Here is a 15,308-nt window from a genome sequence, read left to right on the forward strand (position 1 = left end):
TCATTACAATGTTAAAACACAATAAAAATGACACAGGGCAGTTAATACTGTATGTAATGTAAACTGTACATTTGCTTTTGTGTGTGTGTTGTAGACAAAGTTCTAACATCAACTTCATGTCTGACAGTGAACAGTAAGTCCTTCTAAAATGAACAGTTTACATTTCATTAAGAGAGAAATACAGTAAGAATTAGACAGTGATGCGTGTTTAGTAGTTAAAATTGGTTCTTATGATTGATCCTCATTCAAAAATGACAAAGGGCAGTTATTACTATGCAATGTATACTGTACATTTGCTTTTGTGTGTATGTTGTAGACAAAGCTCTAGCATCAACTTCATGTCTGACAGTGAACAGTAAGTCATTCGAAAATTAAGTTTACATTTCATTAAGTGAGAAATACAGTAAGAAATAGACAGCAATGCTTGTTTTGTAGTTAAAAGTGGTCATTACAATGTTAAAACACAAAAAAATGACACAGGGCAGTTAATACTGTATGTAATGTAAACTGTACATTTACTTTTGTGTGTGTGCTGTAGACAAAGGTCTAAAGTTCAATAAGAATTAGACAGCAATGTATGTTTAGTAGTTAAAATTGGTTCTAATAATGTTTAATCGTGATAAAAAATGACAGAGCAATTGTTACTGCATGTATACTGCACATTTGCATGTGTGTGTGTGTGTGTGTGTGTGTGTGTGTGTGTGTGTGTGTGTGTGTGTGTGTGTTGTAACAGCTCTGGAAGTGGTGATGTGTCTTCTTCTGAAAAGGAGGACGTGTAAGTCATTTTGTTATAATCACTGCAACATTTTAGATTTAGCAAGAGGGGAGCAGTTTCCATTTTAACATTGCTTTTTCATTTTTTGTGTTGTAATAGATCTGGAATCAGTGATTCGGATGGAGTGTCGGAAAATAACCAAGTCACTGCAAACTATGACCCGTAAGTCAGCCATTCTGACATAAACACTGAGAAAACGCTTACTAGTTAAGATCGGCTCATTTTATGTCAGTGTGACTGTATGTTTGCCTCTTATTTTTCATAACTTTACTTTCATAAACTAATTACTCATTCACTGTAAACAGACTTCAAATGCCATGTTTTTCTGTGTAACAATAGCAATGGATCGACTAACAATGATTACATCCCTCAAGACTACGGCCAGTAAGTCATTCTCAAATGAACAACGCAACAGTTTACTGTTGATGTGGCAAAATTACTCATTATGTGTTAGTGAAACTTATGTGGTTGCATATTTAGGTTGCTGCATCATAAGATGTTAATACAGTGGGTGAGAGAGCTTATTGTGCTGCAATTTAAGAAAACGTGCAATTACAACAGCAGCAAATTGAGAAAAGATTTTTATCCATTTGACAGCACATATGCTGTTAATAGTCACATAGCAAACATAATTTTTTGTAAAAACAAGCTGCATTTTCTTACAACGCAAACAATTAATAAAATGTGCTGCATTTTCTCACAACCCAAACAATAAAGCGCGCTGAATTTTCTCACAAGCAAACAATTAATAAAACGAGCTGCATTTTCTCAATGCGAACAAATCCAGAAAACGAGCAGCATTTTTAAGAGTTCACACTTAGCTGATGATTAATTATAAGCAAGTTTGGCATGCTGTCCCCGGAGAGCCCTGAGCTCAAAAGTAAATTGAGCCCTGGGCTCCCTCCCATTTGAGGACGAGAGGGCAGCCTTGAGCTCAGGTAGATCTCGACCACTCCCCCTTGACAAAAACTGATGAATAAAAATTGAATGCTATGAAAAGATATGCTGTAGGGTGAGAGTTTGACTGTAGTGTAAAATTTAGATTTATCAATTCACTTGTAGTGCAAGGTTTTTGGAATGTGGAAGGAAACCGGAGGACCCGGGGAAAACCCACACGAGCACAGGAAGAACATGCAAAGTACGCACAGAAACGACCACCGGCCTGTTAAAGAACTAAAACCGGTGGCGTTCTTGCTGTGAGGCAACAGTGCTAACCACTGGGCCACCGTGCCGCCCTATGGAGGGAAAGGTAAAGAGGTAGGGGTGGAAGGAGGGATTCTTCAAATCGAAGATGACTGTAGTGAAAAAACCCTGGCTCTTTATAGTGGGTTAGGAATGGCCTGATTGGTGGATCATGCATGCTAATGCAGAACCAGCCGTGTTCAATCATAATCACGTGCTCCTCTCGAAATTAGTTTATGAATAAACTCCACTTCTCACAACAATTTATAAAACGCGCTGCATTTTCTCACAACACAAACAATTAATAAAACGCGCTGCATTTTCTCACAACACAAACAAATTAATAAAACGCACTGCATTTTCTCACAATGCAAACAAATTAAGAAAACGCACTGCATTTTCTCACAATGCAAACAAATTAAGAAAACGCACTGCATTTTCTCACAACACAATTAATAAAACGCGCTGCATTTTCTCACAATGCAAACAAATTAAGGAAACGCACTGCATTTTCTTACAAAGCAAAAATTTTATAAAACGCGCTGCATTTTCTCACAACACAATTAATAAAACGCGCTGCATTTTCTCACCATGCAAAAAAATTTATAAAACGTGCAGCATTTTCTCACAGCAAAAAAAAATAAATTACGAAAACGTGTCGCATTTTCTTACAGACCCGGCTATATAGGATACAGTTATTTAGGCTAATAAATACTAAAGACACGAGAATCAGGATATTAAAATAAACAAACAAAAAACTCACTTTTCAAAGATCACCTACAACTTCACTGAGCAATAGTCATGGCACACGGGTGTCCGTCACGTTTTTGGTTACCTTTGAAACATTTCCGTTGTTCTGATGTTTTTGCGTTGTAGGAAAATAAATGCACACGTTTTATTAAAATGTTTGCATTGTGGGAAAATGCAGCGGACCTTTTTAATGTGTATACGTTGTGGGGATTTCCAGCATTTGTGCTGTCAAACAGAGAAGCTTTTCTTAATTTGCTGTTGTTTTTTGTAATTGCAAGTGTTTTCTTAAATTGCATGACGTAAAGCTCTCTCGGCCACCGAGATGAAGGAAGCCTCAGTTTAAAGGATTTTATTAAAGCCTTTGGCTGGAATAAAATCAGTTTTTAATCTATAAAAAAGCTGATTAACCTAGTTAAGTCTTTGAATTGTACTTTAAGCTGAATATAGTATCATGACAAAGGCAAAAAATAAATTAGTTATTAAAACTGCTGTTCAAAAAGTGTTAAAAACTATTCTTAAGAAACGTACAGTAGTTACAATTTTACCAAAGGATTAATAATGTTAACATCAAATGTATATCATTGTGTATGTCAGGATATGAGATGACTTGTATCATAATAAGAGATTTTTCTCATAAACCTACATACAAACACCATTTGCATATTTTTGTTTTTAAACAGATTTTACCATGATGACAACAATGGTCAAAATGATTCTGATGGCTCTGGAGCTGAACCACAAGAAGAAAACCAGTAACATCAAGAGATATCAAATAAAGCAAAGTTCTCCAATAAAAAAACAGGGTAATCCTGCAGATTTAAACAGCATTTTAAATAAAAATGCCTTAAAGTATGTATCTATGTATGTTTGTGCATTTCTAGAATATGTGTGTCATAAATGTGTCAACATATGGCATAATTGATGTACCAGGAGGCTTAAAGGGATGGGACACCCAAAATTTGCAAGCTGCTGTTCTTATATTTACCCTTAAGCCATGTGATTTGAAATACAAGTCAATGGCTTCCAGCAGTTTTGAGAGACAAAAAAACATATACAGTACATCTCCAAACAGTTATGAATGCACTATAGATTATTTATTGGTACTGAAATAATGTATCATCAGGAGCCAAAGTTTTTTTTTTTAATCACAAGTGATGGTACTGTAGCTGATGCCTTGTGAATCACCAATGACCACAGATTAACATCTAATTTTCTTTTTATTTCCTTGCTCTTTTTTTTTGCCCAAAATATTATTTTTTCCCCTTTAAAGTTGTGCAGTTTTCTTGTCAAGCAAATCATGTATTACAGGGGTATGACTAATAGACTAAAAAGAAGCTAAAAAGAATATCGTTTTTAGAGAAACAGGACACTGAATTGATAGGAGCACAAAATAATAAAATGACAAAGAAATAATGAACTGTTTTAATTAGTTATTAAGCAAGTGAGTTACAAAGGGTGGCTCTGTTTTGAAAAAATATTTCTTGTTTTTAATATCCTTTTTTTACTTGGGTTCATGAAAAACTAATAATTTGACTTATGCAACTCTGAAGATTTTAAAATTAAAATCAAAGAGTATTTTAGTAATGATAAATTATATATAATATAATATAATATAATATAATATAATATAATATAATATAATATAATATAATATAATATAATATAATTTAATAAGAGGGGGGTCACAGTGGCACAGTGGGTAGCACAATCGCCTCACAGCAAGAAGGCCGCTGTTTCGAGCCTCAGCTGGTTCAGTTGACATTTCTGTGTAGACTTTGCATGTTCTTCCTGTGTTCGCATGGGTTTCCTCCAGGTTCTCCGGTTTCTCCTACAAGTCCAAAGACATGTGGTATAGATGAATTGGGTAAGCTAAATTGTGTTTAAGTGTGAATGAGTGTGTATATATGTTTCCTAGTGATGGGTTGCAGTTGGAAGGGCAGCCGCTGAGTAAAACATATGCTAAATAAGTTGGCGGTTCATTCCGATGTGGCGACCCCAGATAATTAAAGGGACTAAGCCGAAAATTTATGAATAATATAATATAATATAATATAATATAATATAATATAATATAATATAATATAATATAATATAATATAATATAATATAATATAATAATATGGGCAGCAAGGTGGTGTAGTGGGCAGAGCTCCCGTCTCACAGCAAAAAGGTTGCTGGTTCGAGCCTCGGCTGGGTCAGTTGAATTCAAATGAATGAATAACATACTATAATGCAATACTTGCATTTGCACTTTCCAAGTTCCTAAATTAAAACAACTTTTTTGAAAAGTTTCATATCAATTACATAAACATTGCTCCTTTGGTATTGGATTGGTGCTGCTACTTCTGTAAATAATTATTAATTATTAACAATTCTGAATGCACACAGACACACTCATTCTTTACAGCTAAAAACTCTGGGCAAAATCTTTTGTTTTCAGAATCCAGCATTCAGCAGCCTAACGCATAACATTTTATATTTCACACTTTGCTTAAGTTGTTTCTTCTCAATTTACTTTTAAAACAGAACCATAATAAAGAGAAAAATGATAAAGTCATATTTTATAACTGATCACTTTGCATTGAGAAACTCGACTAGTTCTTAAGAATATTTGCCAAGGGAAACTTCAATCAAAGATTGAATAGAGCTTTTATTTGAACTTCATGCATCAAGTGAAAGATTGTATATTTATAATATCCGACTCCACCAGTGTAATTATTTGGTTTGGATAAGTGCTGTAGATTTCCATCAATCGCAGATGCAAAGTACTGTAACCAGTAAGTAGGCCAAGTGTACAGTAGCAGAAAAATGAATAGGTTAACAATGATTTATCTGATGCACAGTAGTCATTCCAGCATACAGAGAATGCAGACTTTGGAAGAACTGGTTATCAATCAAACCTATATTTAAATTTGATTTATGGAAATGATGCAAATTAAATATGTTCTTAATTGGATTTCACAAATAAAAATATGTATATTAAGCAACATATTTTATAATATTAAGCAAAAATAGAAATATTTAACACATTTTTTTTTTTCAACCATTGGTATTGCATCCATGTTTAGATATAAAATATAAAATTACAGGTTATATAATAATATGGCCATATATGAATGCACATATAATATATATTTGAATATACAGTTGAAGTCAGAATTATTAGCCCTCCTGATTTATTAGCCCCCTTGTATATTTTTCCCCAATTTCTGTTTAATGGAGAGATTTTTTTCAACACATTTTTAAACATAAATGTTTTAATAACTCATTTCTAATAACTGATTTATTTTATCTTTGCCAAGATGACAGTAAATAATATTTGACTAGATATTTTAAAGACACTTCTATACAGCTTAAAGTGACATTTAAAGGCTTAACTAGGTTAATAAGGTTAATTAAGCAAGTTACGGTAATTAGGCAAGTTATTGTATAACGATTGTTTGTTCTGTGGACTATCGGAAAAAAAACTAGCTTAAAGGGGCTAATAATTTTGATCTTAAAATGTTTTTTTTTTTTTTTTACTTTTAAAAATGCTTTTTATTTCAGCCGAAATAAAACAAATAAGACTTTCTCCAAAAGAAAAATTATTATCAGACATACTATAATAAAAAAATAATAATAATGTTTTCTTCTGCACTATAGTACAGTATCATTTTCTGTAGCATTCAAGGGAAATACATTGGAGAAATATGATTTATTTATAACTTTGAGTTTGCTGTAATGCATATGAAGAGGAAATAGTTTCTCAACACACCCCTAATAACCCAAAATGTAATGTTGCTACCTACAACTACTGTACATCCACATCTATGCAAAAAAAAAATACAAAAATAAATGTGTTACAGATAATTCAAAATGCGGCTACAGATAATGTTGGATATATGAACAGCAGCAGTTTCCAAGCGAAATGTTCACATACCAGTGTTATGGCAAGACCACATGGTTTAGCAAAGCAAAGTTAAGAACAGGTATCTTTTTGCTTTGTCTATCTGCATTAGGATCACACTACTGTGGGTTTATTCATTTGATCTAATCCCTGCATCTCATTAAAACATCAAGAGATGACACTTTAGTCATCAAAAGACAAGCACTGGGTGTATTTAAAGTAAAATATCATTAAAAAAAAGAAAGTGCAGTCATTCCTTTACTCGCTGTTAAAATTGTATAAAGTAAACGTTGTCCCTCACCACTGGGATCTAAAGCTTGAAACAAAAATGCTATGGATTTTTTTAATGTTATGAAAAGTATTTCAAGTATTTTTTTGTGTTTGACTGAAGAAATTCTTTCACTGAATGCATTCCTTTACTACATAAAACAAAACTAGGGCTACACTGTTAACAATTTCCTATAAAATCTACAGTAACTTACTGGCACTTTTTTTAACCATTTTATAGTTCATTTGTGGAAAGCAGCTTTGACTTGTAAAAGCTGAAGACTTGAAGGTGAAAGGTCCCCAGAAATGCTTTAAAATGTGTTTCTAATTAGGCCTCATAAACACGGAGAAGATCAGCACTGTGTCAGCTGTCAGTTTTCTCATATTAACTAATTGAACTCTCGTTCTGATGGCCCAGTTACATATGGAAAATGAATGATCAAAGCTGCATTACTGTCTGAACATGGTATTATGAAACCACTTACACTGCTTAAAAAGAGCTGCCGTTGACAGACTTAATCTTTTTTAGCATTTGAACTCAGCATTTAGCACACAATGTCACGAGGTTGAAACTTGTCTCACTATAAGATTAACTGTTAATCAAATTCTCAGAATTCAAGAGAACAAATAAATGTGCAGTTGTTCCGGTTTTGAAAAATATTTATTTTATTGTTATGCTTCAGCTAAAGATGCATATCAGTAAAAACATTTCCTTATGCAAACAGATTAAATGCAAACAGATTAAATGCTTTCACACACAACAGTGCAAATGGTAAAAAAACAACTCACTAACAATATTGTGTTTTTACAATTAACAGTACATTTAAAATCAAAGTAAAAAAGTGTGCAGTGCAATTTTAAAAGTAAACCTAAAATGGGAAATCTATACATTTTTAGTCCCAAAACAACTACAAAAAAAGAAAAAGAAAGCATTTGTTATGTGCTGTGTACATGTTTTGTATTAAAACCCTTTGGCTGCTATTAGGATGAGAGTAAAAGTTGTGTTCAAGGTATGTTTCAAGCTTTGCAAACATATTTAAAGTGAAAATAAAAATAAACAAAACAAATATATGGTCTTGCAAACACCGTAATGATATCAATTCAACAAATTAGATTACTGCTTTGTTTCTTTGGCTTGACAATGTTTTTTTTTTTGTTTTGTTTTTTAAGAAAAATACCACGAGAAACTTATTTAATTAATTAACGTGCAACAAAAATCACCAAAAAAAGTAACTGTTTTGCATTCAGACACTCAGTTCTAAGAAATCTTTACCCAAGAGCAATTTGAATAACTTCACTTGAATTTCAAGCGTAACATCAATGTTATGATATCTAATATCTACAAAGACCCCACCAAAGTAAATTTGTGTCAGGCATAGGAGGAACAGCCTATTGATCACATATAAAGGAAGAACTCTATAAATTGTAGCAATTCAAGACCGTTCTTGAACAGTGCTTCTTGTGTTTTATTGAACAGTCTTGTATTCCTCACACAACACGGTACTGAAAAACCTTCTTGTTTTCTTCAACTGTTAAATGTAATTATTTTGTAATATATATCAGTGTATGGCAGACTAACATTCTATTTAAGCATCTTTACTGCAGTTTTCTTTTATAGATGTAATTAGCGTATCTTAATAGATTGTTTTAAACAAAACAAATTTAGCAAATGTACATAATGTATATTGTAAAAAAAAATTTTTTTTTTTAAGTATGCTAACTAATTATTTTGTATTTGACTTCTCTATCAGATGAGGCTGTTTGTGTTGTTTGCAGCAGTGACTTACTGTTATGCCTGCAGATTGGAAACATTTCCTGAAGACACCAATAACAACCCACAAGGTGATGCTACTATCTAAACCTAAATCTATGCTCATATATTTGTTAATTTAAGAAAAAAATTTTATTATGTTAGTAGCTGAAAATGACAAATAACCTTATTATTTACTGTGTATCTTCAGTTTATACAGTTTGGTTGTTAATTCGTTAAACCATTTTATGATGTTATGACTACTGTTACAGTAATCAATCAAATGTTTCGAGAAGGGCTGCACAATATTGGACAAATTTTACATTGCAATATTTTTTTCTTTGCCATATATATTGCAATATCGATACAATTTCACCCGATGACTTAAATAGCTTTATTTGCATAGTAATTAGTTTAATTGGGATGATTCTGTAGGAGAATGTAGTATAAAACATATTTTTATGTAATTTATTTTAAAGTGATAAAAACATGCTTTATGGTTTTCTGGATGATGTAACAGTACTTAAGTACAGATATTGAATTTAAAATAACGCTTCATAGTCTTCATCATAAAAATAATTCAATAAAATCAATCATTATTAAACTTCTTTATGCACTACTAACATGCTAAAGTCTCTTAAAATGCTTAAGACTTCCACATGCCTTAAAAGCATGATAAACGATAAACTTTCACTCTCTTATAATTGTTCGGTTTGGCAGTGTATCTACAAATCTCATGTTTTGGTTTCTGAACATCTATAATCCTAACTCAACATTGCAAATCTTGTGATGTGAATATTGCAAACACACACATTGCGATATTGATGCTCAAATGATATTGTGCAGCCCTAGTATTAAATAATATTAATGAATTGACTATAGTACCCGTTCTTATATGGACAGAGCATGAGTTGTTACAGAATAGGTTTAGGGATAGCAGCATGGATTTATGAATTATATTTTGTTATTGATGTACTATTTATTACTAAACATGGAATGTGTAACGACAGCAAAAATAAAGTGTTACTACTTATTTTATGAGATTTCATCACCACCAGAATAGCTGCTGCTGTAGAGTTTTCTAAGACAGCCAGACTGGGTGTGCTTAAATCCACACAGGGATCAAAACAAAAGTTATTTCAAATATATTTTGCTTCTTCTGCTTCTATTAAAAAAAACACTCATGTAGCTTTTTAAAATTCTAAATTAACACAATTTTAATTGAAACATACATTATAGGTCCATTTTCCAAAGTAATGTTTCCCTAAGTTACTAGAGTAAGCCTATACAGTAGGCAGTAGTAGTAATTGTAATGTTTCTATTGACCATACATACATATTGACCACAGACCATGCAAATGCTTCTTAGATTAGCGTGGCTTTTCAGAGATGATCTGAATTTATTTTTGCTTAAACAGTAAGGCATATTTATTAACCGATAATTAAGAGATGAGCTCTCATATCAGTACTGTAAGTGTATTCTTATCTCATTATGGACTTGGACTATTATTGTATTATTCTATTATTGTAGTGCTGAGCTGAATTTTATTTCTTAAAAATGGAGTTCATTTAATTAAAAACCTAATGGCTCACCAGATTCATGTCTTGAGCTGTCTAAATAAACAATACAAATTAACTGTAATTAACAGTTTCCGTATTTTGTGATTAACAAGAGTTTTCTGCTCATCTACGGCTGTGAATTGCATTATGGCATGTTGTTTTCTGCTCTGTTGACTTTTGATGTTGAAAATTAAACTCTGCAGTTTAACAAAGTGGCTTTTATTGAGATTTTAGTTTGAAATTATATAATGTATAATAATATAGAGAGAAATAAGTCTGTAAAATACCAGAAAATGTACAGGCAGTTTATTACAAGATTTTTGCACCACAATATACAACACCAACCCAGATAATATATCACTTTATTAAAAATGTTCAAAAAAGTCACATTTTCAAACTTTTCCAGGTTAAAGGTTGTTGCAAGAATAAGCAGGTGCTATAATGCAATTCAAATATATAAGGAAAAATAAAAACATGAATCACAAAATATAGAAACCTACTAATTTACAGATATTTTTTTTATGTTGTCACAAATTCTTTCTATTTACAAAAAAATGTTACACCTAAAAAATTAAATGGTTACCTCACCCAAAAATGAAAATTCTGTTATGAATTTCGCATCAATTATGCGTCATTCCAAACCCATGTGACCTGACTATGTCTTTAGAAGACACCATAAGATATTTTAAGTGAAATCTGAGAGCTCCCTCATCCTCCACAGCAAGGTTCCTGGCTCATTGAAAACCCAGTAAAATACCAAAAACATCTTCAAAACAGACCACATGCCTTAATCAATGTCATCATCAGCACAAGAATACTAAAACAAAAATGATGACAATATTCTAAAGATATTTCACCTCCGTGTCAGTATAAGACAAAGGAAGAGTAAATGATGACAGAATTTTCAATTTTTGGTAAACTATCCCTTAAGCGTCACAGCCTCTGGAGATTGCAAAACATTTTAACATTACAAACATGTTCACCATAAAAACTAATATAGTAATGATATTTCAAAATCATTTCTATGATTGATTTAGGTTGTTCTGACTCTGACGGAAATCTCCATGAATTTAACTCTGAATGGGAGAACGGACCTGAAACCTGTGTCTGTGTTGATTTTGGAATCATCTGTTGTGAAAGGTACAGTACTTGCACACTGTCAAAATATCCACAGATAAGCAGTTTTCCCAATTCATTTATGCTTTTAAATTATAATATGGGAGCTCAATCTTTCTTCCATCAACTTTCAACCTTATAAAAAGTGACTTTTGTAAACATTTTTAATAGTTTACAGTGATAAATTGTCTGGATTGGAGTTATATATTATGGTACAAAAACCTTGTAATAAACTGCCAGAACATTTTCTGTTATTTTACAGACTTATTTGTCTCTATATTATTTCTTATACATTATATTATTTCAAACTACTAACATGTCAATAAACATGTCACTTTTCAAACTCAAAAGTCAACAAAGCAGAAATCAACTTCCCATAATGGAATTCACAGCCATAAATAAACAAACCAAAAATGGAAACTGTTCATTAACAAATATTTTTACAATGGTCACTCTCCTTAAATTTTGTTCATTACAAAATGTGGAAATTCTGTGATATTTTGCATATTGTAACAAGTATGCCACCCTGTCCTGCTAGTTATTGTCTTTATACCTTTTTGTGCAAGGACATGGGAGACGTTTGGGACCCCTGTCCCAACCGAGCCCACCACAATCATTGGTGATTATTTTGAAGATTTATATGGCGACAACAACCACGGGTAAATAAAATCCTATGCAGAGTCCTAATTACATTGCTAGCTAAAACATTGAGCTAAACCTTTGTTCACAGTGCGCCACACACACACACACACACACACACACACACACACACACACACACACACACACACACACACACACACACACACACACACACACACACACACACACAAACTTTTTATTATAATTTATTATTTATCTGACCCTGGACCACAAAATCAGTCACAAATGTAAAGTTTTGGAAATTAAGATGTATACATTATCTGAAGTCTGAATAAAAAAGCTTTCCATTAATGAATGTTTGTTAGTACAGGACAATATTTGGTCAAAATAAAGCTATTTGAAAATCTGAAAACCAAAAATTATATTTACAGTAGGAATATCAGAACACACCTGATTTTTTATTTAATATTGGAATGGTTTTTGACATAAAAGAAATATATACTTAATTATACTTAAAATTTATACTAAATTACTTATAATAGTTTACTTTTGACCAATACAATGTGCAATTCCCATAATTATACCCATCATGCAACTGGTTCTGTGGTCCAGGGTCAAACACAAATTTTCATTTATATTTTTGGAGTGATTATGTTGCATTCTGTGTATTTTATCATTTTATATACAGATTTCCAAATAAAAATGTGAAATTTTATTAAAAATTAAAAGGGGAAAACATTATGTAAACCATTTGTATTTTTTTTTTTTTTTTTTTTTTTTTTTGTTGGAACAGCGCTGACAACACTGAAGGATCAGGAGGTGAAGCACAAGAAAAGTAAACTTGTGAACAAAAAACAAATAACCAGCAGGTTTGATGAGCTGATTTTAAAAGCATTTAAATAAACAGACCTAAGAGCATGCATCTGTTTTTGTGCATTTCTAAAATGTGTGTCAATATAAACTGTAAAACAATAAATGCGTTTCCATCGTATGCAATTTTTTTTCTTTTCGGATAAAAAGTTTATCCTACTCAGTTATGCACATCTTTTTTTTATGCACATTTTCAAAATGTATGCGCATGATGGCATTTCCATCAACTGTTTTTTATGCGCATAAAAATAATTGGATGGAAACATAGCTAATCACATATGCAAAGCAGCCACCAGTAAGCAACCAACCATGACAAATATACTGTAAAAGACAAATGGGGAGCATTGGTTTACTCTAATGCTAGCAGACCATATGTCCTCCAAAGATACCACTAACAAACCACAAGGTGATGTTACTATGGCTACATTTGTAGCAAAAAATGTTCAGTATAAAAATGACATATATTTCATTGTTTAACTTGTACAGAATAAATACATTTATTTTCATTTTGGGGGAACCATATCTTTTGAAATTTTTTATCTCTGAAGATTGAAAAGCTTGTTTTCGGCACCACCAAGTGGACATTTTATCTCTAGACTGTCAGGTTTGGTAGCTAGACGCATGTGTAAAAATATATGCCCCACAGACACATTTACGTGTTTGTGTGCAATCATAATCTTGCATATCACGTTAATATTATTTAAAACTTATTCATCCAGGATGTTTGATGGAAATCTCCATAAATGTAACTCTGAATGGGGGAATGATTTAACTCTTGCAAACACATTGTTTAGTTGTTGTTTTTTGTTTGTTTGTTTTTTTATACAATTTTATTACTATTATTATTATGAAATATTTAATAATAGCTGTGGAACTGTTTCTATAAGGTTACCATGACTGATCTAAACTGTCTTATTTTTTTCTAACTTCATTTGCAGTGATGCTTTAAAATTTTGACTCTAACTATTTAAGCAATGGCCAAACATATAATGTGATGTATATGTCTGCATGTAAAGAAAAGAATAAGAGCACAAATTAATTTGACCTTTCATGTGTTTGTGTGTATTACAATGTGACTTATGAGGACGCTGCTCATGTCCCCATTTTTCTAAAGGCAAATCACACAGAATTGTTTGATTCTTTGAGAATGAAAATGAGCTGATACATAAAGCATTATACATAAAACAAACATTCCTGCATATTTATGTTTGCGATATTCAGGGTTCTTACACCTTTTTCAACTTCAAATTCGAGGACTTTCAAGGTGCAGTTGTATGCTTTTCCAGCACCTAATAACCATGGTTAGAAAAGTTTATATGTGTTGTATGTACTTTTTCACATTTAAATCCATTGTGTTATTTTAAAAAAACACAATATGACACTTTAACTTAAATTGTTGAGTACTTTAGAGCATAGATTTATTGGGATAGTTCATCTAAAACTGATTTTAAAAACAAAGTTCAGTTATTCGATGAAGTATGTTTTTAAGTTTAATCTTTTTCTACCTTAAGTTGATATCTCAAGAAATGAGCTTACAGTCAGATTTGGCTTGGGTGTAGTACCAAACTTTCATGACCCGTCGTTCATGATATTTCAAGTGCATTGCTATTGTTTTTACAGTCATTGGATTGGCGTTTCAGATGCAAAGATGCATTCTGGGTGAATGGCTCTTAAATACATATGAAGCCAATAGTGCCAAAACAATCTGAATTTGAATTTTGTTAATTTGAATTCTTAAAAACTTAAAACTGTACTTTTACATACCCAATATCTACAGTCTTTGAATTCAAAACCAAAAAAAAAAATCTGTTTGAAGTTTAAAAATATGTCTATAAGTTTAAAAAATTAAGTTGTCTTAAATTTCAGATGTTCGATAATCAAGTTATTTCTAATAGGACACAATCAGTATTGTTAACTTACAATTGTTAATAATTCTATTTAACACAATTAAAATTTAATTTGTTTTGGCTTATTATTAGCTCCATGAACATTTTGCAATGCAAACTGGTCGCACAACAACAATTTATACGCTCCTAAATATATTTTGAGGTAACATAAACAAAAACGTGCACATATGCAACCACAACAGTCACAGTTTCAAGCCCTGCAAATTCAAATTCAACCAGGTTCAAGCAATTTGTTTAAAATCCAAGCACTTTTCTATCCTTGAAAAAACTATATTAAAAATCTAGCATTTTCCAGGATTTCAAGCACCTGTAAGAACCCTTATATATGGCTATATATCAGCACTGGAGGGACGAGTGCCTTAGCGTGCCAATTGTGTAAAACAAAAAAATAAAAGCAACCACAGTCTAAAAAACTACTTTCTTCCTCCAATCATTCACATCTGCAGCTGACGTCAAAACAACAGAAGCTGTTACTAATTCACCAACATCTCTTTAGAGCTAGTGTTTGAATAATTTTCAAGCCAAATGTATGAAGTGATGAAAAAACTGGTGATTTTGCTGACATTTTAAGATTATAAGGCTGAACTTGACATGAAATGCCCTATGTCTACAGAGATATCTTCTTAAACTGGTCGCACAGTAGA

General features: G+C 31.9%; 3 protein-coding genes across 3 annotated transcripts in view; 2 read left to right on the top strand and 1 right to left on the bottom strand.

The window, feature by feature from the left end:
• sh3pxd2ab (SH3 and PX domains 2Ab) overlaps nt 1-15,308 on the bottom strand; it is a 118,509-nt gene that overhangs the window by 79,140 nt on the left and 24,061 nt on the right. The window lies entirely within an intron of this gene.
• LOC141378555 (uncharacterized) overlaps nt 1-15,308 on the top strand; it is an 876,211-nt gene that overhangs the window by 24,780 nt on the left and 836,123 nt on the right. The window lies entirely within an intron of this gene.
• On the top strand, nt 8,243-12,807 carry LOC108179705 (beta-microseminoprotein). The gene is made up of 5 exons (XM_021473103.3): nt 8,243-8,360; nt 8,612-8,702; nt 11,207-11,309; nt 11,852-11,944; nt 12,681-12,807. The coding sequence occupies exons 2-5, from the start codon at nt 8,612-8,614 to the stop codon at nt 12,724-12,726; spliced, it is 333 nt and encodes a 110-aa protein (XP_021328778.1). The 5' UTR covers nt 8,243-8,360; the 3' UTR covers nt 12,727-12,807.

This window comes from Danio rerio, chromosome 17 (assembly GCF_049306965.1).
Source record: "Danio rerio strain Tuebingen ecotype United States chromosome 17, GRCz12tu, whole genome shotgun sequence".
Taxonomy (NCBI): Eukaryota; Metazoa; Chordata; class Actinopteri; order Cypriniformes; family Danionidae; genus Danio; species Danio rerio.